The following is a 25,906-nucleotide window of genomic DNA, read 5'->3' as shown; positions in this document are numbered from 1 at the left end:
AAGAACGAAGTTCAAGACAAGTCTTGTTGAAGGTGCTATAAATCAGGGCACATAATAGGAAAGCTTTGCATGTTCAGTTCATTTTCAAATAAAGAATCACAGAGCCTCTATTAGAACAGACCTGTTGAGCTAGCTAGACCAGCTCATTAACTTCACCCCCAAATCACACCTTGCCCAGTTTTGCTGAGCTAGACAGTACTTTGCGGCAAAAGCCAAAATTAAATTAGTTCATACAGTCTTATAAATCATAACTTGAAAACCGCAATGTGTTAGGTTCACCCATGCAACTCAAAACAAAACCGCATTCTGGATTAAGCAACAGGTATGAACCAGTCAGTAGATTAAGAGTCTGGTTTCACCCGTCGCACTAAGAAGCCCCGGATTTTGTTTACCATTATTTATTTATTGAATAAACTAATATCGCATTGACACACTGAACCGTAAGCCACGCTTTATAAACCCAACGGCTGGTTTTGCACCCTGTTTCGGTTGAGCTGTGGGTGAATCAGTTCTAGGGGTCGATTAGAAATCCGTGATTTTATGTCCCAACATCGATTTCGATGGAGCGCGGCTTCCCGTCAGTTCATTTATAACATAAAACCCAACATATTATATATTATAACCTATAACGCTTGTAGCGGTCTGACAGTCGTGAGGGGAACTTTCAACGAGCCCGCATTGCGCTTCTACCTCAGCGAAGCTCTCGCCGCCGAAGCGCCTTCTTCTCCCTTCAGAAGGCGAAGGGGGCGGAGCAGATGTTTTCCAGCTGGCTCCGCCCAGCCGGTGTTTGACGGGCAGAACCTCACGATCTCGCACGCCCTCCCTCCTCCCCCCTCAGCCGCCGCCGGCCCCGCTCCCCGCTGGTATGCGAAGGGAGGGAGATGGAATGACGCCGAGCCTGGGTCACGTGGGGCCGTGTGGAATGCTAACAATGTAGCGAATGTCCCAACTGTGTCCCGCGGCCGCCGCATTCGGAGCCCGAGAGGGGGAAAGAGAAGAATGGAGAAAGAGCCGCGCGCCGGAGGCGGACGCCGCCGCCGCAGCCGCCGCAGCCACAGGAGGGGAGTCGCGGAAGCTGCCCCCTGACTTTCCATTGGGCATTAAAAGGGGAAAGAAAGGGGGGGTGAGTACGGGAAACCCCGTTCCTGCCACTTAGTGCAAGGGCTGCGGAGGGGTGGGGCCTGGGTTTCCCGGGGGGTGGTGGTGGTGTACGCGAGCAGGCTGGTCCCCCTTCCTCTATCTTGGATCCTTTGCAGTTTTCCGCCGCCCTTCTTTTAAAGACCAAGGTGGGCACAGTTCTGGAATGGGGAGTTGGGTGGAGGGCATTTGGCCCCAGGAGCTTCTTCGGCGCTGGTGCAAAAATTATTCTAATTGCTTCGGGCCGGCAGGAGAATCGGGGAGCCGGCCAAGGGCAGCCGTGCCTTCTTGGAAGTTGGAAGAGGTTCGGGAAACCAAAGTTGGTCCCATGCCGCGGAGGAGGGGAGCCCTGGCCGAGCAGAGGAAGACGGAGTGGCGGGGGCGCGGGCAGGAACGGCCGGGAAGATAGGGGGTTGACTGTGTAAGGCTTGGAAGGCAAGAGGCTCCCGGGGTGTGGGTGGGGGAGGAGGGGGTAAGAAGGCAGAAGGGCTAGGTCGGCCAGCCTTCTTAAATTGGCGGGACCGGTCAGCCGTTGGAAGCCCCTGGGCCAAAACCCACCCGTTGCCGCCGACGCTGAATGAAGTCCGCTCAATTCCCCGCCGCCAACTCTTGGACGCGGAAAATCGCCCAGCGATTTGGAAGCCGCTGAAATTGGCCGGTTTTATTAGGCAAAGGTTGGGATGTATTTTCTCTGTCCCTGGCCCCGGGGGGGGGGGGAATAGTTGCCGACCAGAAAAGCCCGCCCTCCTGTTTTTGTGGCCCAGAGAAACCAAATTATTCGCCTGCCCTTCCGCGTTCTAGCTGAGAACGCGGGATGGACGGCATCCCCGGGCCGTGCGGCCGTCTTGGAAGGCGCTGCGTGCAGCCCGATCCCGCCTAGGAGTGTTTTGGATGTCAGGGAACGCGTTTGTTTTTTGTTTTTTTTGTCTCGTGAGAATGATGATGACGGAGAGTTGTCTAGACGGGTATGCCGCGGGCAAAGGAGCGCTACATGCGAACGAAAGTGCGCGGTTAGTGGAGAGGATGAGTAGCGGGACCCGTGGAACGTTTGAACCGTCAACGCGGATCAGAGGTGCTTGGAAGCTCCTTACTTCTACGGCGGACCTGTCAGAGCCCGCGTGTAGTGTAGGAGGTCCGGTGCTTTCCGAGCGTAACATGGCGGAATCTGATCCGTCTCGGGGAGGTTTATTTCGAATTAAAAATGCGGAGTACGAGAGAGTGGTTTTACGATTTTAATTCTATGTGTCAGGAATGCGTCCCAAGGCGGAACTCCACCGCCCGATCCTATACAGCGCAACCTCTCTGAGGTTGGGGGTGTGTATTTCTTTTTTTTTAAACAAAAGAACGAGACGCCAAAGGACGGTGCGAAAGGGTCGCGGTTGTCTTGCAACTCTTGCGGACAGGAGTCGCCAAGGGACCTTCGCTCAATCTCGCTCCTCCCGGGGGCTGCATCCGCTCCGGGGGTTTTGCGCCCTTCCAGGAGAGCTCTTAACCCGACGAGCTTGAAGGATCGAGCCGAAGGGTTTGGGTGCCTGACCGTTCCCGAGCCCGCCTTGGGCCGGAGCAGGCGCTCCCTCTGACCGCGCTGGAGGCCTCTGGTTGCTCCCACCGGAAGAGCGGCAGCCAAAGCCGAATAAACTTTCCAGCTTTAGTCTGTCAGGCCCCGCTCTCCGCTGAGGGAAGCTGCGCCTTATTCCGCTCTGTCCTTAACTTTCCGTCGCGGGAGCCGCCTCTGCCGCCTCTTCCCTGGGCTTGGCTTGGTTTCTGAGGTCGATGGGAGTTAGCATGAGGAATGGGCAGGACCGTCCCGGCACTTCTGCCTTGAGGACCGCCGCCCCTTGCTGATATTTCCAGGATAGAAATCTGGTTGAGAAACATTGGAGGGGGGTGTCATGGTTATAAATTGACTTTTTTCGTTTGTTGCCTCTTCTGTATCCTGTGTTTCATAGAATCATAGTGTTGAAGGTCTTCTAGTCCAACCCTTGCCCTGGGCAGGAATCTTTGTTGCACCCAGACAAATGACCTTTAAAACCTCCAGGCATCACTCCAGGAGAGAGGCTGTTCCGCTGCTTAATAATTCCCATAGTCATTAAACTTCTTATTTCAAGCTTGGATCTCTGTCTGCCCACTAGCTGTTATCATATTTTTATTGTCCTATCCTATCGTATCCTGCCCAATAGTAGTTATCCCATGTTCAGGTGCTCTGGTGAATAAATGTGCATCCTCTGATTTGTGACAATCCTTCATGTATTGAAAGAGAGCTGTCAAAGCGTCCCTCAGACTGCTCTTTTTTAGGCATCAAGTTTCTTTTCGCCAATCTTCAAAGAGTTTAACCATCAAACCCATCAGCGTCTTTGTCTCTCTTTCCAGTTTCTCGGCATCTTTGTATTGTGGCACCTGGTGAACTGAACATGGTATTTCAGATATGGTTTGACGAGTGCAGCATAGAGCAAAACTATTGCTGCCATTTATTTATTTATTTATATTTATATGGCCAAATCACACATGGTAATTCTAGGCAGCTTACAACCTTAAAATAATTCAAAGCATAAAACCTATACAATCATATCAACCACTTGATTTTCTGTATCAGCCTAGGGTCCCCAGGCCCACATATAGTACGTGTTAAGTGCTTCCCAGAAAAATAATAAGATGGGGGAGGCAGTCTTATCGCTGGACAATGTACTCCATAGAGAGGACACTACCATTGAGAAGGCCCTTTTGCTTGTCCCACCAATTGTATTTCCCTAATAGACAGGACCTGCAACATGCCATGCCTTCCCACCCCGGTGAGTCAGGTCGCTGTATCTGACGAGAGGTACTAACCTAACCTCAAATCATATAGGATTTTAAAAGTGATAACCAGCATCTTGATGAATTGCACCCAGAAGCAAAGCGGCAACCAATGCACCTTCTGCAAAAGAGGTGACATATGTGCCAAACTAGACTTGCACAAAACTGCCGGCTGCTGTATTTTGAACCAGCTGAAGCATCTGGATACTCTTCAAGGACCATCCCATGTAGAGCACATTATTATAGTCCAAATAGGAGGTGACTAGGACATGTGTGACTGAGAAGGACACATTGGTTCAGGAAGAAGCAAACCACAGCAGTTGTGCAAAGGACCTCCTGGCCAAGACTGCTTCCTGCTCCTCAAGCGGGAGTTGTGTCTCCAAGAGATGCCTAGATAACACACTGAGTCTATTTGGGGCAGTACAACCCCAACCATAACCAGAAATGGGATAACTCCAAAGCCCAGGATCCCTAATATGTTAGCCCCTTTGTCTCACTTATTGATAAAAACAAGGAGCACTAGACTCAGAAAATAACCTCTTGCATAATTCTTTCCCTGTGATCTCTACATCTGATGCTAGACCTATTATATTCCGTATGAAGGTGAAGTCTATAATATTAAAAATATGAGTTTCTTCTGTTCCCCTGACAAAGTTATTGAGGAGGAAGAATTCTTTGGCAGTTTGAGAAGTAGCAGCAGTAAAATCAAAGAAAAGTTAAATGAGACCCTATTAGACAGAAATATAGAACAGGACTGGTAGGACATAATTGATAGCTTTGATAAGAGAGGAAGCTAATTTTGACATTTATAAATATTATTTTCCCATTTTTCAGGGATAAAGAATTTTCTAGTTTCATATATTTGATCAATAATTTTTATAGAGTGTCCTAAGTGGAGTTAGTTTTCTTTTGAGAATGAAACCTTCCCAGGCTGATTTTTATTGAGAGTAGGTAGATCAAATTTTTCAACTGCTTATTTTAAAAATTGTTCATCTTATATATTAAGACCTTTTATAGTCAACAGTTCCATTTTATCACACCCAAGCAAGTAGCTGGTAAATCTTTCCTATGAAAACTAATGTCACAAAAATGTTTTTGGCCACAAATGAGTTTTCTTTTTGTTGTTTGCTGCATTAAGCTGATTTTAATTCCAAAAATGAAAATTCATTATTGACAATAATTGTTCCATGAAAATACAAGCTTCTACATGCTTACCAACTACCCAGAGTTGGTTAGAATCAGGCAGCATCAAAATTAAATGAATATAAATACCTGAAAAATAAATCTTGTTAAATTAAACTTGACTCAGTTAACAATATATCAACATCAGATTGCGCCAGAATTATTTTAATTGATATAACTGTAGAACACTGAAATGTAAAACAGAATTTAGGCCAACAAAACTAATACCTTGATATGATTGTTATGAGGATTGTTATGTTATTATCTGTTTCCAAAAAACAGAAATTCATGAGGAAATATTCACAGATTGATGCATTTCTGTAGTACGGGACTTCAGTTTATGTGGGCTTGTCTGTGCTATGTGTGTATCCTTTTGCATACCTTACTCTATGAGCGATGCTACCAAGAGATGAGATTTTTCTTTCTGCAGACAGATTATGCTGGACCAAAGATGATGTCCTTAGGGACATGTTCAAATTGTTTGCAGCCCAGATATTGCAGTAGTTTGTCTGTATTAAGGTCACATTGGGACAGCTGGGCTCATACTTAGCTTTTTTTTTTCTTCCAAGGTGCCAAGAGAATTGTGCAATGTTCTGCTTTCTCCATATGTCAAACACACAAATGAATGTAATATAGCGGCAATTAGAGTGCCATTAAACTGATATGGCAAATTTGCAAATGCAAATTTCACAATTGTGTAGCGCAGGGCTTGTTTGTGTATGTGGGGGGGTGTAATGAAGGGACAAGGTGAGAATCATCAGGTAGGGGACTACGCGTTGACCTTTCTGTTTTAAAAGAGGGCAAATTTACCTAGACTGGTAACAAAACTCTAAATGCACTTTGCATAGTATATTGCTATATTGAGTTGTTAAATTTCTGACTGCATATTTTTTTTCTGTAGCAGATTGCTTTGGGAATATTTCAATTCTAGTTTCCAGTGAACTAAAGCCATGTGCATTAAAATATTCTTCTTGGAATTCAATTGGCAATAAGTGAAAAGTGAATAATCTTATTATTGCATATGATTCATGTTAATATGAATAAGAAACTAATGAAGACAAATTCTATGTGTTGTATGTTAAGAGTCACTATTACTCTAACTGGTTTAAGCTATAGAGAGATAATAAATTAGCATATTTCTTAACCTTGGCATATTTCTTAACCTTGGTCATAATTTAACAAAATAACGGAGTAAGAAGGGCTCTTGGAAGTCTTCTCATCCAACCTGAAACCCTGTACCATTTCAGACAAATAGTTATCCAATCTCTTCTTAAAAACCTCCAGTGTGGAGGCACTGACAACTTTTGGAGGCAAGTCATTTCACTGATTAATTGTTCTAATTATCAAGAATTTTCTCCTTGGTTCTAAATTGATTCTCCTTGATTAGTTTCCTTTCATTGCTTCTTGTCCTGCCGTCAGGTGCTTTGGAAAATAGGTTGATCCCCTCTTTTTTTGTGGCTGCCCCTTAGATAGCAGAACACCACTGTCATCTCACCCCAGTTCTTCTTTTCACTAGCTAGACATGCTCAATTCCTGCAACCGTTCTTCATATGTTTTAGCCTCTTGTTGGTCTTCTCTGCACACTCTGCACTCTCTGCAGAGCCTCAACATCTTTTTTATATCATGGTGACCCCAACTGGATGCAGTATTCCAAATGTGGCCTTATCAAAGCATTATAAAGTAGTATTAACATTTCACACGATCTTGATTCTATCCCTCTGTTTATGCAGGCTAGAATTGTGTTGGCTTTTTTGGCAGCTGCAGCACATTGCTGGCTCATATTTAAGTGATTGTCCACCAGGACTCCAACATCCCTCTCAGAGTTTATATCTGAAATAGAGCATAGTTTTTTTTATTGAATAAGTAACAACTAGTTGTATAGCTTACTTTGATCTTCTTCAAGAATCTGCAGTAGTCCTTTTGAGGAATACTTTTCTTCATCCTAGTGGGGACTGGCTTATTAATGGAGAATTGAATCAGCAGGAGTCCTTATTAGGAGATGTGTTCCTGAGCATATATAAAATGCTAAAAGAATATCAAAAATTAAATTACAGGATGTCTTTTTTTTTAAAAAAAAAGATCACTCAAAACCTTGGTCTTGGATGATGATTACAGGCCAAACTGATGGTAGCAAACATTGATTATATATGAAATAATATGTAGATGTATTGAGAAAAATACAGGAAAATGTTTTGGTAGAATTTAGTATATAAATGTTTTTCATGCTCAAAGGCAAGTTTGTGCCATTTTTTTCATTTTGTGTTTTATTTTGCTCTGCTAATATTGATGATCATGTATTGATTGTTCTCTAGGCACTTTGGAAATCAGCTCTTGCCAGTGACGTTCAGTATGATAGGTGATAAGAGACCATAAAAGTTAAATTCAAGGCATCAGAAGAGCAGGAAAATGTCTACCTTTGCTGTAGACTCCAAAAGTGTGGGTCATATAGGACACACAGCTCTGCCTAATTCCCACTCTTCAGCATCTGCTGTTTTAATTAATTGCCTTTGCTGAATAATTAGGTCTTTCTTGCAGTATACAAAGTAAGATTCTTTACGTCTGGTGGAAATTGTGATAAGGAGGTTTATGAAATTTATTTAATGTCAGATATGGATTTCTATATTCTACTGAGAGAATTCTTAGTAAATTACAATAAGGTGAGGGTTGCCACATATAAGTTATATGTTAGTCCCTAGATAGTATTATAATTGCCGGATTCAATGTAAAAGGCTTTAAGTAGTCAAGATAAATGAAAAAGGTATCTGTATCATAGTGTCAAGTCTTCCTCCTTTTCTAAAGTTGCTTGGATGTAAGTGGGATATAGTTAAACATTCTGCCTGTTTAATGTTCATATTTCTTTGATAACTCCTTAGTTCATGGAGGCACAAAACCTTGCAATTACAAGTCCATGCAATTTTAATATATCAAAACTGTTCTGATCTTGCGTGAATGTCATAGTGATTGAATCCAGTGCTGGGAACAATCAGACAAGCTGTGGTTTATGGGGATTATGTAATTTTTTTAGAATCCTAAATTTTGGATGCAAGAGCTCAGCTAGGTAAAAAGTAATGGTAGGATGGGGAAATTTCAACCCATGAATCTTGTACCAAATATACAAATCTGTATCTGAGTCAACAACAGATCAGGAATTCTAACATGCACTTTTTAGAGTATCCAGAAGATTTTTCTAAAGACCTTGTCAAAGATTGTGAATAAGATAAGATAAGATTTATTGTCATTTTTTACTATGAGTACACTGGCACACATTAAAAATGAATTTCTGTTGCTTGTTCTCATATAGGGTTGCGCCCCCCCCATGTCAGAATTTTTTTTTAAATGGTTATATTTAGTAATGCTAAAACATTGGGAATCAAGAATTCTTGTTGATGTACAATAAGTCCTAAGCTACATCTGTCTAGACCTGCTGAGTACATCCTATTCCCAGATGTTCCTCTTAATCCGTTTTGAAATGAATTAAAATGTACATTGGATCTTAGAACTTCAATATACTTTTTAAATTTGCCCCAGACATTATGTTCCAGCAGATAATATTTGAAGACTCTTGTCTGAACTGAGAAGCTAAGTTGAATTGGGCCATGTAGAACAAACTCCTAGTGAATACCATAAGGGCTTTGGACAAATTGAAAAAACATCCAAAAAGAAGGAAATGACAAAAGATTTTTGTATTATCACCCACAAAACTATATGGACTTATAAGAGTCAAGTATGAGTTGAAGGAGTTTTTGATTTTTTTTAAAGAACTAGATTTAATAGCTTATTAAAGTTTATTGCAGTACCTACTGTACTTTTTAATACATTTTAATTGGTGATTTGGAAGAAGAATATGTGCCCAATATAACTTAATATCTATACTCAATTATTGTAAAATAAATGTGTGTAGCTGATCTTCATATTCTTCCAGTATACATGCGGTTGTTGTAGCTATTTATAGAAGAAAAGGGGCTTTCCATTTTGCAAAAAAAATCTGAGTTGTAAGAACTTGAATGAAAATATGCCTTCTTTCCAAAGCAGTGATAGAAGTGGTTGTGGTTTATTCTCATTCTGCGGCATGGATAGAGAGAAAAAATGCTTAAATACTTAATTTTGTTTTGTATATTTCCTGCTTCAAAGGCTTTAATAATCAATATTATTTCTAAGCTGCCTGGTATTCTATTAAGTTAAATTGACTTCAGGGAAAATCTCTTCTTCTCCACAAATTATGATGAATATATAATAATGATAATGAACATATAAGTCTTAATAGAATTGCAAAGATTCTTTTTTATTTTTAACTGAAAGATAAAGATCTGTACACATTTGCTCAAGAATCTGGTATTAGGATCTCCTAACCATGCATTTGGCTCTGGAACGATCTCCTATATAAGTACCGGTAAATGGAAATTGCGTGAGAGCATCAAAATGCTGAAAATACATACTGTAGGTTGAAGCACAGAGGAAATATGATACTCCATGGCTTTAAATTTGGGATCCTGAGTCATAGAATCATTGAATTATAGGGCTGGAAGGGATCTTGGAGATCTTCTAGTTCCAACCCCCTTATAGGATGAGGCCTTATACCATTCCAGACAAATGGTTTTCCAAACTTTCTTGAAATGAAGTGAAGCATCCATGACTCTGGAAAGCAACCTCTTCCATTAATTTATCATTCTCACTCTCAGGAAATTCCTCTTTAGTTCCAGGTTGGATCTCCCTCTGATGAACTACCTATTGCTTCTTGTCCTGCCCTCAGATGCTTTGGAGAACAAATTGACCCCCTCTTCCTTATAACAGCCTTTCAAGTGTTGGAAGACAGCATCATGTCATCCCTAAGCTTCTCTTTGTTGGGCTAAACATATCTAGTTCCCTTAGTCATAATTGTATGGTTTAGCTTCAGACCCCTATCGCCTTTGTTGCTCTTCCCTGCGCTCTTTTTAGGGCCTCAGAACTTTTTTGTACTATGGTGACCAGAACTAGACACAATACTCGCAAGTGTGGCCTCACCAGTGCTATATAGAGCAGCAATAGGCTGGCATTGTAAACCGTTCAGAGAATGCTTTAAAGCACTATGGAGCGGTAGATAAGTCTTAAGTGCAATTGCTACTCTCACTTCCTGTGCTATCCTTCTGTTATGCAGCCTAGAACCTCATTAGCTTTTTTGGGGCAGCGGTAGCATGTTGCATTCTCATAGATAAGCAGTAGTCCACCAAGTCACCTACTGTTAATCCAGGTACTGCCTATTCTGTACCTGTGGATCTGATTTTTCCTACCTAAGTGCAGGACCTTAACTTTTCTCACCACTGAACTGCATCTCATTGGATGGGTCCAATGCTCAGATCTCTCAAGATTCTTCTAAATCTTAAGTCTGTCTTCCAAAGTTTTAGCAATCCCCCCCACCAAGCTTGATATCATCTGCAAATTTAATGAGTGCCCCTCATCCAGATCATTTATGAAGAGCCCAAGACAGGACCTTGAGGTATCCCACTGCATGCTTCTCTCCACATAGATATAGTTCCTTTGAGAAGCACATAGTTAGTCAGCCAAGTGCAAATGTATCTGATGGTGGTATTGTCTATCTCCCACTGTTCTGTCTTACTAAGAAGTAAGGATGTGGTCTACTTTATCAAGTATCTTATTGAAGTCTAAATATATTGTATGAATAGCATTTCCTTGGTCCACTAATTTAGTACTTTATCAGAAGAAGGCAATAAGGTCTGTTTATCATGACCTGCTTTTAACAAACCCATGCAGTTTTCTAGTAATCATCTTGTTCATTTCTAGGTACTCACAGATCCTCTGCTTGCTTATCTTTTCAAGGGTTTTCCCAACTATTGATTCATGATGATTGGTTTGTGGATTCCTGGAACTACTTTCCCCCACTTTTTTGAAGATTGGAATCACATCAGCTTTTTTATGATTGTCTGGCAGTTCCCCAGTACCCAAGAACTATGAAAGATTTTATTCAGTGGTTCCATGATCATATGTGCCAGCTCCTTCAGGACACTGGGATACCAACCATCTGGTCCAGGAGATTTTAACTCATCCAAATTGGATGGAAGTTCTCTTACCAATTTTTTTTTTACTTATTTTGACTTGTATTCCTGTTCTGTCTCCCACAGTGCAGCTGTTCATAGGCTGGGCTGTGCAAAGACAGTTGCAAAGAAGGAATTAAGCAGTTCTCCTTTACTGATCTACCTTTTCATGAATGTTTGATGGGGTTTCCCCCAAAAAAAACTCTCCACGCCTTTGCTTTTTGCTTCTGCATTAGCCTTGCTTTCTTCTAGAAGTCGTCATTAACTTGTGGTTTCTGAGCATCTGGTGTATGTGTGCCTTTGGTTCATCATGCTTCTTGTAGACTTCTTTATTTCAACTTTAGCTTTTCTGGTCTGGTCTCTGTGTGCTTCATCTTTCAGTATTCATTCCTTTTAGATGATCCCCCCCTTTTTTTCTGGGAACAACAGTCAATACTCTATAGTTGAGCATCATGACTCAACTATTGTGCCATGTTGCAAGGTGGAGGAATACAAATTTCGTGGTCATTTTGCTGCATTGCAATTTATCTCCTCACGCTTCAGTCCCCACTACATTCCATTCCCCCATAACTTGCTTTTGAGCAACTTGCCCTTTGCCCCACTCCTGTTCATTTTATGTTGCAGACTGTAAATGATAAAAGCTGGTTCCCATTCTCAACTGCTGGAAAAACAACTCCAGATCAGAAAAATGAACGCAATGACTTATAAAGGCATTGGATCCATTCCTGTGGTTCCCTCATTATTGCCATTGATGAAATGATCTCCACTATTCTTCGCCTGGCCTAAACTGAAGACAATATGGGGGTTGGGGGTGGAGGAGAAATCTCAAGATCATTTTATTTGGGAAGCTCCCATAAGTGATTTATGCAGTGATCTAGTCTTCATAGATCAGGTTTTAAACATCAGGTTCCTTGTTCTACTTCCAACATTAAACTGACTGTTTTTGTTATTTCATTTCTTTAGAATTTCCTTCTAATCAACTCTCCCTAACATGTAATGCTGTTAAAGAAAAAGATTAAGAGTTTCTTACATGAAGTTTTTTTTTAAAAGCTGTATTTAGTGCTGAATTGGTTTAATATGATATTTTATAGTCGAATCTAACTCTGAGGTAGTCCTGCATAGTTATAATCCTTTGTTATTTATTGATTTGGGTTTTATAAAAAAAAATACTATATAAATAAAAACAAGATAATTCCAGATTTTTTTCAATACCTTAAGACACAGGTGTCAAACTCACGGCCCATAGGCTCGGATGCATCACGTGCTGGCCACGCCCACCCCCCTCTTTTAGAGAAGGGGGGGAAGTCATGATACGTCACGTGACAACGTGACAATGGGAGTTTGACACCGCTACTTTAAGACAAAAAAAAATAAAGAAAGTAAAAAAGACTTGCATAACAGTATCTTTGTTCTTTTTTCTTTCAGACACTGGAGAGAAAAGAAGAGATTGGAAAACCATTTTCTGAAACAATATAGGCTTCCTGCTTGACCAGGGGGCTGGACTAGAAAATCTCCAAGATCCCTTCCAACTCTGTTATTTTATTAAAAACAACAAGAAATTTTTAGGATTTCTGTCTGGCTATAGGAACCATAAAAACTGAGCTGAAGAGAAATGACCTCAGCTACTGCTCCATGACTATTGATCCTCCTGTGTACCAGAGACTGGGAAAAGTGTCAAGATATGCTTTGGAGGTTTGCCACCCACCTGTGAATTGATTTCAGGGAATAATGTTTTATAACAAACTGATATCTTCCAAAAGAACGACATTGAATATTCGCATCCTTTTGATTATATGCAAAAGAAGTTGGTATTGATGCTGAAACAACATTGGATTAACCATGAGGCCAAAGACTTTCCCTGCTACTACTTACTCTGGGAACAGCAGACAAAGATTACAGGAAATCCGGGAAGGTCTGAAACAGCCTACCAAATCCTCTAGTCAGGGATTACCCATTGGACCAAGCAGTGAAAGTTCTCTGGACTCTAAAATTCTAGTAGGAAAGGATGCTGCTAGACAGCAGCAAATCCGACCGGCTGCCAAATTTGGAAATTACCAGAAAGCACTACGAGAAATCAGATATTCTCTATTGCCCTTTGCTAATGAGTTGGGCACTACCTCTGCAGTTGTTGAAGTCAATAGACAAATGTTGCAGGAACTGGTGAATGCAGGATGTGACCAGGTGAGTATGCATTTAGAGCAGAGATGGGCAAGAAGGCCATTCTGTGCAGGTTGTATTGACTTCTGGATATGTTGGAATTATAAGTGGGCAATTAAGCTGCTGTTCAGTACATGCAGTGCATTGATTTAGGCCATGACTTTTGTTCTGTGGTCCTATTGCCATTTTATATGCTTGGCAATCATCATATGATTTGCTAACCAGAGGTTTGTTGAGTAGGCTGCAATTCATTAGGTCTCTCTCTCTCTCTCTCTCTCTCTCTCTCTCTCTATATATATATATATATATATATATATATGTAGATCTTTGGTTGTTGGGTTTTCTCCGCGTAAGATTTGAAGTATCTAGGCAACGTTTGATGAAGTCTCATTCATCATCTTCAGGCTTCTGTCTCCAGCTCTGTGCTTCTCAGAGTAATTCACTGAGCTGGAGACAGAAGCCTGAAGATGATGAATGAGACTTCATCAAACGTGCCTAGATACTCAAATCTTACGCGAGAAAACTCAACAACCAAAGATCTACATATAAATACCCATGAGAACCTCAGAAAACATATATATATATATATATACATACACACACACACACACACACACACACACACATACACACACACACATTATACATACATACATACATACATATTCATATATAAACCAGACCTGAGCACCTTTTTTGGCCAAGGGGCCACATTTTTAAAATTATGATGTTCTGGAAGAGGTGGTATGAATGGGTGAAGGGTAAGGATAAAAATAATGTATAGTCACAAAATAAGAAACATGTATATACAATGACACAATCATTGTTAATGGAAATGAGATTTTTGTATTTTTTGTTTTTAAAGAATAATTTTTTTAAAAAAAAATATGATGTTTATCTGTGAAGGCTTAACTGCACCAGATGGGCAGACAAATATGGTGGTTTTTTTTGGCAAGGTTTGCTGAAGGCCTTAAAAGTCCAAATGAATGTCCGGCTTGATGCATCCCTTTTAAGCTTCATTTCAATGAAAACATTACTAGAAATGCATCGCTGAAAATCTAACATTTTGCCTATTGGGACAGTGTAGGATGCAGTAACCAAACGGGGTTGACAGCTGCATGTAGCCTGTAGGTCATGAGTTGGCCTATAGTCATAAACCCTAGTTTGTAAATCACAATGTTAGGGGAGATACAGCATTCTAAGCTTAATTTGAGGACTTTAAATAATGTTGGAGTTGTGAATCCAGCCATTGTGTTTTGTACCTGGCTGTTAATCAGTAGTTTTGGACTACTACTGCTTGCCCCCAAATTATAGGAGGGTTCTACATTTCTTTGAACTCCTAAATATCTTTTAGTAATGGCGATCAGAGGAAACATTCTTCATTGCATAGGATTAATTCTGCTTTGTAGGAATCTGCCTGATACTAAATCAAGCCTTTGATCCAGCTAATCCAAGATTGTTTTACCAACCTTTGTTTTGTTTCCCAACTCCAGAATGTCACTCTGTAATCTTTTTGATCCTGAAAGGTGCTTCATAAATAAGGAGAGCTTGCATGAAGCATCTTCTTTCAGAATGTTAAAGCAGCTCTGTCTTAGAGTCTAAGCTTGCACTATTTTCAGTCCCACGTGGCTGTTTCAGAAGCTATTCTCCACTGCTGTTCATGCAAATTAATATGATGTGATAATGTGGCTGCTTTAACCATTCAAAATGAGGTGCTTCAAATCTGCTCCCATGCAGTCCAAGACACAATCTTGCTGTACAGAGATGCAAAGGATTACATTTTGAATCTTCTCCATCAGTGCATTTTCGATTTGGCAACTTTTAAAATGTCTGTATTTGAACTCCCGGAATCACACTGTCTGGAGAACTCTAAGAGTTGAAGTTCACACATCATACACTTCTACATGAAAACTATACTACTGAATTAAAGAAAAGTACACCCTCTGAACACTTCCTGAAAAATGGCCTGAAAAATACTGTGGCTGGTTTTGGGGGTGGGTGGGAATGTTGTTTTTGCTTTTTGCCTAGTCCTCAGTTCTTACAGATTTATTGCAAGTCATGTGATATAAACACTGCAAAACCTGGAGTTATAAATCCAACAACTAAAATGCTCTGAATTTTTATGACTGCAGTTGAAAGTTAAACAGTGAAGTCTAGCACACATTTGTTAAAAAATAATACAATTTTTAAACATACTGAATTCCTTCATAAATTTTGCAACTGTTCCCACATTGTGTGAAGTGGTCTGTTGTATTAACTCAGGCATTGTGGTTGGTAACTGTCACTGAATGATTAGCATTAGGTATGATCCCAGATAGTTGTGGCTTATTTAGCAAAGCATAGTTAGGCAGGGTATCGCATAATCTTGTATGTGAGCCGAGTCTCTTAAGTATTTACAATTTTATATGTAAAACTATCTCCTAAGAAGGTCTTAATAAAACCACAATAATTAATTTTACTCTCTTAGTAACATCTGCATGAAGCTCACACTGTTTTAGATGTTACTCTTTCAATAATTATAAGATAGTTCCAGAACTGGTACAACTTCATACCAAAAGGCATGGTGATCTTTGCTCATTTAAAAAATATGAAGCCAGAAATGCTATTAGTGGCCTATCAACTGGTAAACAAAACTTGCTTAGCTTGAAAAATGCTTGTTGCAGCCTTCAAGAAAGAGTGGAGCACAAGCCAAATGTGTTTCTTGCAGATCAGTAAGCCATTTAGAAACACCCCAGGCTATTAAATGTGGAATGCTGCATGCAGTTATAGATAGTAGCTTTCAGAATTTTAATTTCATGGAATGCAACCGAGTATGTGATTGGAAGAGTTCAACCACTTGAAGAGCTTTAAATTGTATTGTGATCTTTCTCTCTCTCACTGTTTGAAATGAAAAAAAGCTGGCATGGTTTTCTTGTTTCCATTGTAAATCAGTAATGCGGATATACCTTGTTGAATTGTTGCAATTTGCCATTAGATTACAAAGATGCCTTGAGCAACTGTTTGAATGCACTTGGTTTTTCCACTAATACAATTTTCCATTATTGCCTTCTGGTTTGTTTGTACTTCACACTATCCACTGTAGCCCTGAGATTTAGTAGTGGTTGTTGTTGTTGTTGTTGTTGTTGTTATAAATCTGCCTTTTAGATTGTTAAGGGCACATAACTACAAAAAAAAGGAGACTAGGCAGCTTACAAAACCAGATCTGATCATGCTCAATTCTTTTCAAGTCAGCCATATCAGTTCTCCCTAAGCTGTCTTTCTTGTTGTTAGGATCAACAGAAAACCCAGGATTGTAGGGTTAAAAAAAAATCATTGTAAAACAGGGGTGTCAAACTCAATTTCATTGAGGGCCACATCAGCTGTGGTTGACCTCGGAGGGGGGAGGTGTGGCCTACTGGGTGGGTATGGCCAGCTGGATGGGCGCGGCCATCTTGAAACCACTTACTTGGGTGTTGCCAACTGGGTGGGCATGGCCAGCTTGATGCCATCCCCAAACTGCTGACATGTTTCTTCTTTGCATTGGGTACACTGGCCTGAAGTCACGCTGGCCTGATGTTTCTTCTTATTGGTTAGACCAGGCCGAAGTCAAGCTGGCCCAATGTTTCCTCTTTGCATTGGGTAGACAGGGTTGAAGCCATGCGGCCCGGCTCCTTACATTATCCAGGATGGCCCTCAGGCCTTGTGTTTGACACCCCTGTTGTAAAACATATTGAAAGAAGACAAAAGGAAGACCATTTTTTTAATTTAAAAAAAATGCATAGATGCATTCATGTGTTCACTAGAATTCAAGCTCAGCTCAGTAGCCTTTTTCCTTCTTGCCACTTGAAACTCAGTTAAATTCTTCTCTTTCTCCTCCTCCTCTGTTCTATGGCACCTAAAGTTTCAGCTGTAGTCGTCAGAATGCTAAATGTTGTATCCACTTCCCAATTCCTTGCTTAGGCAGAACTGAAGGATGTTCCATTCTGTCCCCAGGGGGCTGCTGTTTAGATTAATAGGTATACAAATGATGCCCTGCTGGGTCATCATTTCAGAGGTCTTTCCTTACCTAAGCAGAGAAATGGAATAACCAAGGACAAAAAGCAGGGGGAGCAGGAGCAGATTCCAGCTTCCTGCCAACTTGCCTGCAGCTGACTGCTCTCTGGCGGCTATGGTGGGACCAGCCTACATGGTCTCCACAGGGCTAGGGATGGGACCAGTCTACTAAAACTCTGGGCAGTAATTCAGGAGACTTAAGTGACCACAAATTGTAATCTCACTGGACACATGGTTCCCAGAATTTGGATGCTTTTTCTGTAAATTATCCCATTTGAAGCACCTAGGTTGCGCCAGTTCAAAAATTATAGACAAAAGAATTTTAATGTTGTATAGCACATTATATAGGAATCTGAAATATTAAACACTTGATCTTAGCCAAAAGACTGAGAAGTAGTGGAATATTGATAACTGCTTATGCACAATATACAGCAAATCTGAGAACGTCTCTTTATTCATTTATTTATTTTATTTTATTTTGTCAAGCGATTATAAGATAACAGGTTTAAGTATAAACATAGTTATGAATACATGAAATGGATACAAATAGAAGAAGAAAAAGAAAGAAACAATAGGACAGGGACGGTAGGCATGTTGGTGCACTTATGCACGCTCCCTTAGGTGAGGTTGATAGTCTACGGTTAAAGTTTTTGGGGTTTGGAGAAGAAACCACAGAGTCAGATACAGTATTCCAGACATTGACCACCCTCTTACTGAAGTCGTATTTCCTGCAATCAAGTTTGGTGCGATTAACCTTGAGTTTGTATCTATTGTGTGCTCTTGTATTGTTATGGTTGAAGCTGAAGTATTCATTGACAGGTAGGACATTGCAATGTATGATTTTATCTACTATACTTAGATCGGACTGAAGGTAGTTCTAGGTTTTCTAGGTCTAGAATTTCAAGTCTGGTAGCATAAGGTATTCTGCAACGAGTAGAAGAGTGGAGAACTCTTCTTGTTAAATATTTCTGGACTTTCTCAACTGTATTAATATCAGATACATAATGCGGGTTCCAGACTGATGTATTGGTCAAGTATTGGTCTAGCAAATGTTTTGTATGCTCTAGTTAGTAGTGTGATATTACCAGAGAAAAAGCTACATAGGATTAGGTTAACAACTCTTAATTCCTTTTTGGCTATGTAGTTACAGTGGGCTTTAGCACTTAGATCATTAGAGATGAGAACTCCAAGATCCTTGACAGAGTTTGGATCATCAACAAGGTCTTGACTATTCAGCTTGTATTTTATTTTCTGATTTTTTTTTGCCAATATGTAATTATGCCTATCTTAAAGTTAGAAGGTTGAATTTTGTTTTGGCAGCATTCTTGATTATGCTGCAAAATCAATTTAAAATTGCCCTCATGTAAGTTCTGGTGAAAACAAAACAGTAAAATAAAAAGTAAAAACAGTGAGGGGTACTGTGATTCCTGAAAAGTGAAGACATATATAAATTACATAACAGCATAATGGAACTAGATTGTGTTTTTCAAATTTGGCAACTTTAAGATGTGGCTGGGGAATTCTGAGAGTTGAAATCCACACATCTTAAAGTTGCCAAGTTTGAAAAAGATTGATGCATTCTGAAATGATAAGATTCCCTAAAGCTAATGCAACGATTTGTTGTGGGTTTTTTTGTGGATGGCAATTATTATTATTAATTATTATTTTTTCCAATCTGCTGCAAGAGACTAATCTTGCTGTGTTTCTAGAAAATGCAGCAGTATATATTTATGAAGGTTAAAGCCTGCTTTAGAAAAGGAGCCAACATTGTCAGATCAAATACTTATGCAAATGCTCGGAGATTTCTTCATCTGCTGGGAAAGTTAACAACACATTTCCTGTTAAAAAGCTTGAGCTGGAAAAGAGGTGACTCCACTTTCATAATATGTGAGTGACTTACAGGATGCTCTTCTCTAGTGAAGGTGGATGACGCAGACAGGTAGGAGGAGCGAGATGGATGAATGTTTACTTATGCCTAGAACTGGGAACAGTCTGATTGTGGAGAAGTTTCTGCCTAGCTATAATTATAGAATGCGTTATGAATTTTCCTCTCTTTTTAAATATGTACATCTCCAACCAAAAATAATCTGTTTTTATCTCCCAGTGTCTGATTTCCTCCTTAAAAAAATGTCATTTTCATACTGGCTAATTTTCCTGTAAAATTCACTGGCAGAGCTGAAGCCTTTTCCCTAAATTGTTAATTAAACAGATATGTAAATAACAAGACATAAGAGTTTCCAGTAGTCAGGATTTTTTTTTTATGACAAGGAGCATTTACAGGTCTAAAACAAGACTCAGTATATTTTCTATGAATACGCATCTAAAGGATTGGACAACAATTTTGTAGAAGCAATGTAAATCATGCATTAAAAATTCTCTCTTCCAAACTGTAGGGCTGTGAAATGCTTTGGATTCAAAAATAAAAAGATGCACAATACAGCATTCTCCACTTTACCTGAAACTAAATACAGGTAATCCTTGACTAATAACCATTCATTTAGTGACCATTCAAAGTTAAAACAGCTCTGAAAAAAGTGACTTACAACCTGTCCTCATATTTATGACTGCCACAGCATCCCTATGGTCATATGGTCAAAATTTGGGAGCTTATCAGCTGGCATGTATTTATTAAAAATTTCAGTGTCCAGGGGTCACATGATTGCTATTTGGGACTTTCCTAACTGGCTTCCGACAAGCAAAGTCAATGGGGAAAGCCAGAATCACTTTACCACCACAGCAAAAAAAAAAAAAGGTTGTAACATTGGGCATGACTAACTTAACAACCGCCTTGCTTAACAATGGAAATTCCAGGACCAATTGTAGTTGTAAATTAAGGACTACTTTTATACCTTTTCCCAGGACTGAACTGCAGCTTTAGAGAGCATTTGCAAAAGCTTTAGAAGAGACAAAGCTGCTTTCAGAAGATGCAGAGAGATAGGTGTTTCATCTTTGTGTCTTTGAATCTGAAGCACTGCACAATCCTATTAAATTGAAATATTTTTCTTGCATTTAACCATGTTGAGTTAAACTTTTACTTAGTATCCTTATTTAATTTTATTATGGGTATTATCACTTTTAAGAAATATCTGCTGACTTTCTAATCGTAAGTAATATAAAAGTTAACAAGAGAGCATTTAGAATGCACTCAGTTGCCTGGTTCTAAATATAGTTTATTTGATTTTATGTTAATATGTTGTATGGTTCTAGTAAGTAGGTTGTGTAATGCTACCTATATCGTTCAACACTATGTATGACTCCAGTTGTTACGGCTTATTGAACAAGCCAGGGCTTAATGTGACCAATATTTCATATTCAAGAGACATTTTTTCCTCTGTTTTTTTTTATAATAAAGTTTTATTTGGGTTTTCAAACAACAAGAAATTTTTTCCTCTGTTTTTTACAATTTATCCTGGTTTTTATATTTAAATATGCAAGTAGTATATTAGGTATTTGGAAGCCAAAGGAAGTACAGGCATATCAGATAGGGAAACACTAGTCTTCCAGATATTCTGAACCCTGTGTCCCACTATTGCCTCTGCTGGCTCAAAGACATTGAAGTCTAACTACTGTACATCTGTAGGCCATAGGCTCTTGCTGTATATCAGGTGGGGAACTTTTTAAAAGATTTGGAGTGGGTTATTTAGCTAGTTTGCCAACTAGAATGCCAAAAGGATTCAGTTTATTTTTTTCATAAATATCAAAGCAGATGGAGATTTGTTCTTGTCCTTGTAGAAGTGATGACAGTTAGAGTAGTTTGTTATTATGACTTTCTGAACTCTAGTGATTGCTTTTAAAAGAAAGTTGCCTCTCAAATAATTTCTGCCATGGTCGCTGCCTTCTGAAACAACATCAGGAGTGGCCCAACTCTTCTGGCCTTGCAGAAGGTCATCAAAACTTGAATGTGCCATTGGACACAGGGATCCCAAGGAAGCATGAACTTGATAAATAGTTATATGGCATGTCTTGAGAGTGCACTCCCCTCTTTTATTGTAGTATTTTAAGTATAGCTTTTAATTTTTAAATTAAACATTAAGATTTGACTTGTGTCTGAATTATCTACACCACTCAAAATCAAATACAGGTGATATGTGTATCCATATACATTTAATAAATAATAATAATAACAATTTTATATCTGCTGTTTTTAGTTCTTTTTCTGTTATCAAGACCAAAAATACAAATACCAGAGCACAATATCTGGATTTAGATTTCATGCACAGCCATAATTGGTTGAAAATATTGTGGTCTGCTTCACACATTAAGTCATAAATTACGGTTTATAATAGCAAGGTTAATGTATCATGCACCTTCAATCAATGTGTATTGCCTGATCAGCTGAGCAACTCAGGGTCTTTTCAGTGAGGTTGGTTTGTAAAATATTGCACTTGTGGAATAATTAAAAGCAAATGCATATCTTAATTCCACCCATCAGTTTCCTTAGACTAGGATGGGGCTGCTGTGTGTAAGTAGAGTATATAGTAAAGCTATAATAACTCACTTGGTAGTATTTTGTCCATGTATTTGACTACAGTTAAGAAAAATAAGGGATTAAAATAAATAAAACAAAGTTCTATAAGCATGAGAACTACTTCTTATTTTGCAAAGAGGAAATGGCTTCACCAGGTCATTGATATTTCTATTACGTGTTCATTTGTATGGTTAAAAAAGTAAAATCTGACCAAAAGGTTAAGAATGCTATTAAATGCTTCAGGAAGTGATATCAGAATATTATCAGGGTGTAGTGGTTCCTCTTGGAAGGCTTTTATGAAACCTTGATAGCTTAGCCTTGACAAGAGTCTAAATAGTTTTTGAAAAAACAAAAAGCTATGTTTTGCAGATAGACTGATCTCCTTTTTTTTAAAAAAGCATATAGAAAAATCAGTTTTTATAAGGCAGATCAGTGATCTCTGTCCAAGGTTAAGATTATAGCTCAATATTTTTATATTTCTTGATTTTCAGATAGTCTCTTTTTTCCTGACCTCATAGAATGTGGATTTTAAAGTATGAAGTAACAATAAACTCATTTTACTGACCAGGAAATGTTTATCATTAGAACAGATTTCACCAGAAATAGCAGAGCTCCTTGGTTGATTTTTATAATGAATACAGGTAGTCCTCAACATCTGACCATTCATTTAATGGCCATAGTTATGATAGTGCTAAAAAAAAATTGGTCCCCACATATGACTGTCGCAGTGTCTCTGTGGTCACTTGTTTAAAATTCAGGAGCATGGCAACCAGCATTTATTTAAGATGGTTGCAGGATTGTGGGAGTTCCAGGATTGCTATTTGCAATCTTGGGGCTTCCAATAAGCAAGGTTAATGGGGAAAGTTGAATTTGCTAATGTCCACGTGATTTTCTTAATGATTGTGGCAAAAAGGTAGTAAAATTGGATGCAAATTACTTAACTTCATTGCTAAGTGACAGTCCCAGTTCCAACTGGGCTTGCAAATTGAAGACTACTTTATGTACAATGTAGGGATTTGTATTTGTTGTTATAGCAATTCTTCAATGCAGAATTGTCCCTTAAAATTACAGACAATTAGCAATTACTTCCTAAAAAAGCCTTTAAGTTTATATATAGTTTCCATGGAAGCTAAAATATAATAAAATTGATTATGGTCAGGATATTTATGGAATCCAAATGTACAAACATCATACTATAAACTAGGAATCAGATTTATCAGTCTCAATGGCTGGCACACATATTAAGCCGTGATGTGGTTTGCTTAGTTTTGGCTTACTATGTTGGATGAACCCAGGCATTGAAGTGGCTTATGGCTTATTATAAGAGATTTTGGTAATCTGAACAAGTTAAAACAAATAATCTAGTCTTTGGAATAAACTGGAAATGGCTTATACAACAAACTAACATTAAACTAAATACAACTTAGTACAGTGTATAAATCTTTTGCTTTCATACCTTGGCTCAAAATTAGAAAACAAGCAATTAGAAACACATACTTCAAAATGCTGAATGTGAGACGTTCAAATCCTGAACTATTGCCTTAAAAGAGATAATGGCTAAAAAGTAGTTGTTGTCTTCCAAGCATCAGAACCATAGATTGGTTCTACATTGATTGTGTGCTGGTTTCTTTGCTTCCAGAGATTTAGTAGATGAAGAACAACAGCACAGAGAGGTGAAAATAGACTACACCTACTAGTCAGGGAAGGGGACAGCATTCATTAAATTGATTTTGTTAGTTCTAGAGCTTGCAAATGCTTAAATCACCATATCTCACCTGGTGACAGGTAGTTGAATAAGAGAGAGATTGTAAGCAAGTAATTGCATGACTCACAATACAAATGCAGTTGTGAAGAGATAAACAATATACTAGATCTTGAAAACAGAAAACACTGAAAACTGAGTTGCCAGAGACATTCTACGCTAAAGGATATTAATGCCAGTAATATTGAGCATGTTATCAGTCAGGAAAGTATGACGAGGTGCTTTGGAATGCAGAAGCTACATGCCAATTTGCACTGGGCTATCATTTAAGGCACCATATGGATATAGGATGGAATCAAGATTTTCAGGTTTTTCTCCTAGTTTGTGGGATAAGTGTTGAATAAGTTTGCTTTTAAAATTATGTCAAATCCCTATAGTACAGCTTGTGTATATTTTTTTAAATAGAAACATGCAATTTCTAACAGTTTACAGACTGTCCCAGGCTTTGTAGCATATCAGGGGCCACCTACAAAAGTGAGTGGTTTAGAATCTTTAATAAAACTTATTTAGAAGCTAAATGAGTGTCTTAAGTCTCTGCAAAGCTTGTCCATTAAACCCATAATTACAAGTAAAAGGTATTAAAAGAAGGAGGTGAAATGTTTGGCTTTGTTTACTCTGGGGGGCTTCAGGGGGCTTCAGGTGAGCTGTGTTTCTGTCCTTTTGGCCTAAACTGTGATTTTCGACCGTAGCAACATTTAAGAGGTGCAGAAGTCCGCTCATCGTAAAGTTGTTAAGATAGAGAAACGCTGCTCTAATAGGAAACTCTGCTCTGCTCTGTTGTAGCAGTAGTGACCAAAAAAGAAATTTGGGACCATTTGTGGCCAGGGATAATAGGTTGTCCATCTTTGGAAAAACAAAAATCTTTGGAAGAAGAAAATTCAGAGTAATCATTCTCAGCTTTAACTTGTAAGAATTCACTAATTTGGAAATATATCTTGCTTGTTGAACGCATAGTAGCTCCAAAATCTGGAAACTTTAGACCATATTCCAAAATTGGAGAACCTTATCATCAAGAAAAAAAGAGTCATTGTGTTTTAAACATTTATTGAGCTAATACATGTGAAATTTAGAAATGAATATTGTCTGTAATTAACTTGTGCTATCATAAAATTGCAGCAAGCTAGGTTTAATAACTAATGATATGGCTGAAGTTGTTATACACACACACACAACACATACACACACACACATTTTGCATGGAGCATGTTTCTTGCATCATTTTTTTTACATTAGTGCCATGATTAAAGAAACAGAATATTTAAACAGATTTGAAACTGCAGTCACATACAGAAGTCAATAAAGGCTTGGCAGAATCATAAACTAGCTGGTCTCAAATAATTCATGTGGAGGTTTCCAATTTATTTGGCACTAGGCAAATTTGAAATTTTGAAAATTGCGGAGGGAAAATAGGGGCTGTCTTGTATATTTTATGCTACCCATTTTGCTCTGGAAATGTTACGTTATATACCACCAAGAGTTGTATGCTTGTGGTGACATACAAATATTTCCAAAACAAGGTTTTAAGTGAAGGCCCAAACAAGGTTTAGGTGAAGGTATCCACAGGGACTTCAATATTCATGAATAGTTGTGGTGATTCCAGGTTTAAGACTTCTAAACAAGAATCAGTACCTTGAATTGAGTCTAGCAACACATTGGAAACAGCTGCAATTAATATTAGAGTGGTATAATGGTCGTGCGATAGTTAATACAGCATTTTCCTGTTTTCTGAGATGAAGGTCCTGCAGCTGTTGCTTGCTTTCTCCCTGGAATCTTATTCTTGGTCAATTGTAGACATAGACAGAAATTGAATAATATTGCTGCAGCTGCTTTGCATGGAAATGCCTGACCTTTTGGATGTTTCATCTAGCTGATTCTTTTGCCTCCAGCAGGCACTGAACTATTCAAAAATTGTACCCTACCATTTTCAAACTCAAAGCAAACTGATGGTGTATTAATTAACAAGCCTCCCTTCTAATGGCCTAGTATGTTGGCAGTCTAAATTCCAATCTTGCAGCTGTTCAGGCTGTATCGTAAGAATATATTTTCCCCTTCTCTCAGGATTTTGATATTCCCTTGCTTCTCTGTCATTTGTTATGTTCTGTCTGTATGTTTGTTATGTACAAGTTGGTTTGGAATGTCCTGGCAGCTTTAGTGGAGATTTAAAGGCTGCAAGGGAGCTGTGGAAGGATTAGTACACTGCAGATAAAAATAATAATTCATTAGATTTATAAGGCCACCAATTCAAAAAGATTCAAGAGGACATGCAGAATAAAAACCATGATAAGAAGACAAACCCGGTACAGAAAAACCGATGTATTGTCTCTGGTTACCATCGGCTAGGGAGTA

The 25,906-nt window shown here is 39.0% G+C and overlaps 1 protein-coding gene across 1 annotated transcript in view; it reads left to right on the top strand.

Annotated features, from left to right (window-relative positions):
• Nucleotides 1–909: 909 nt before the first annotated feature.
• The window catches only part of LATS2 (large tumor suppressor kinase 2), a 54,247-nt gene continuing 29,250 nt past the window's right edge, over nucleotides 910–25,906 (top strand). Inside the window, exons 1-2 of the mRNA XM_026708820.2 lie at nucleotides 910–1,123; nucleotides 12,567–13,322. Of these exons, the coding sequence (XP_026564605.1) occupies nucleotides 12,981–13,322 (342 nt within the window). The 5' untranslated portion in view covers nucleotides 910–1,123; nucleotides 12,567–12,980. The remainder of the gene's footprint in view (nucleotides 1,124–12,566; nucleotides 13,323–25,906) is intronic.

This window comes from Pseudonaja textilis, chromosome 7 (assembly GCF_049901715.1).
Source record: "Pseudonaja textilis isolate UNSWEBS1 chromosome 7, rPseTex1.2, whole genome shotgun sequence".
In the NCBI taxonomy this organism is placed as follows: Eukaryota; Metazoa; Chordata; class Lepidosauria; order Squamata; family Elapidae; genus Pseudonaja; species Pseudonaja textilis.
This window is presented reverse-complemented; position numbering and strand designations above follow the sequence as displayed.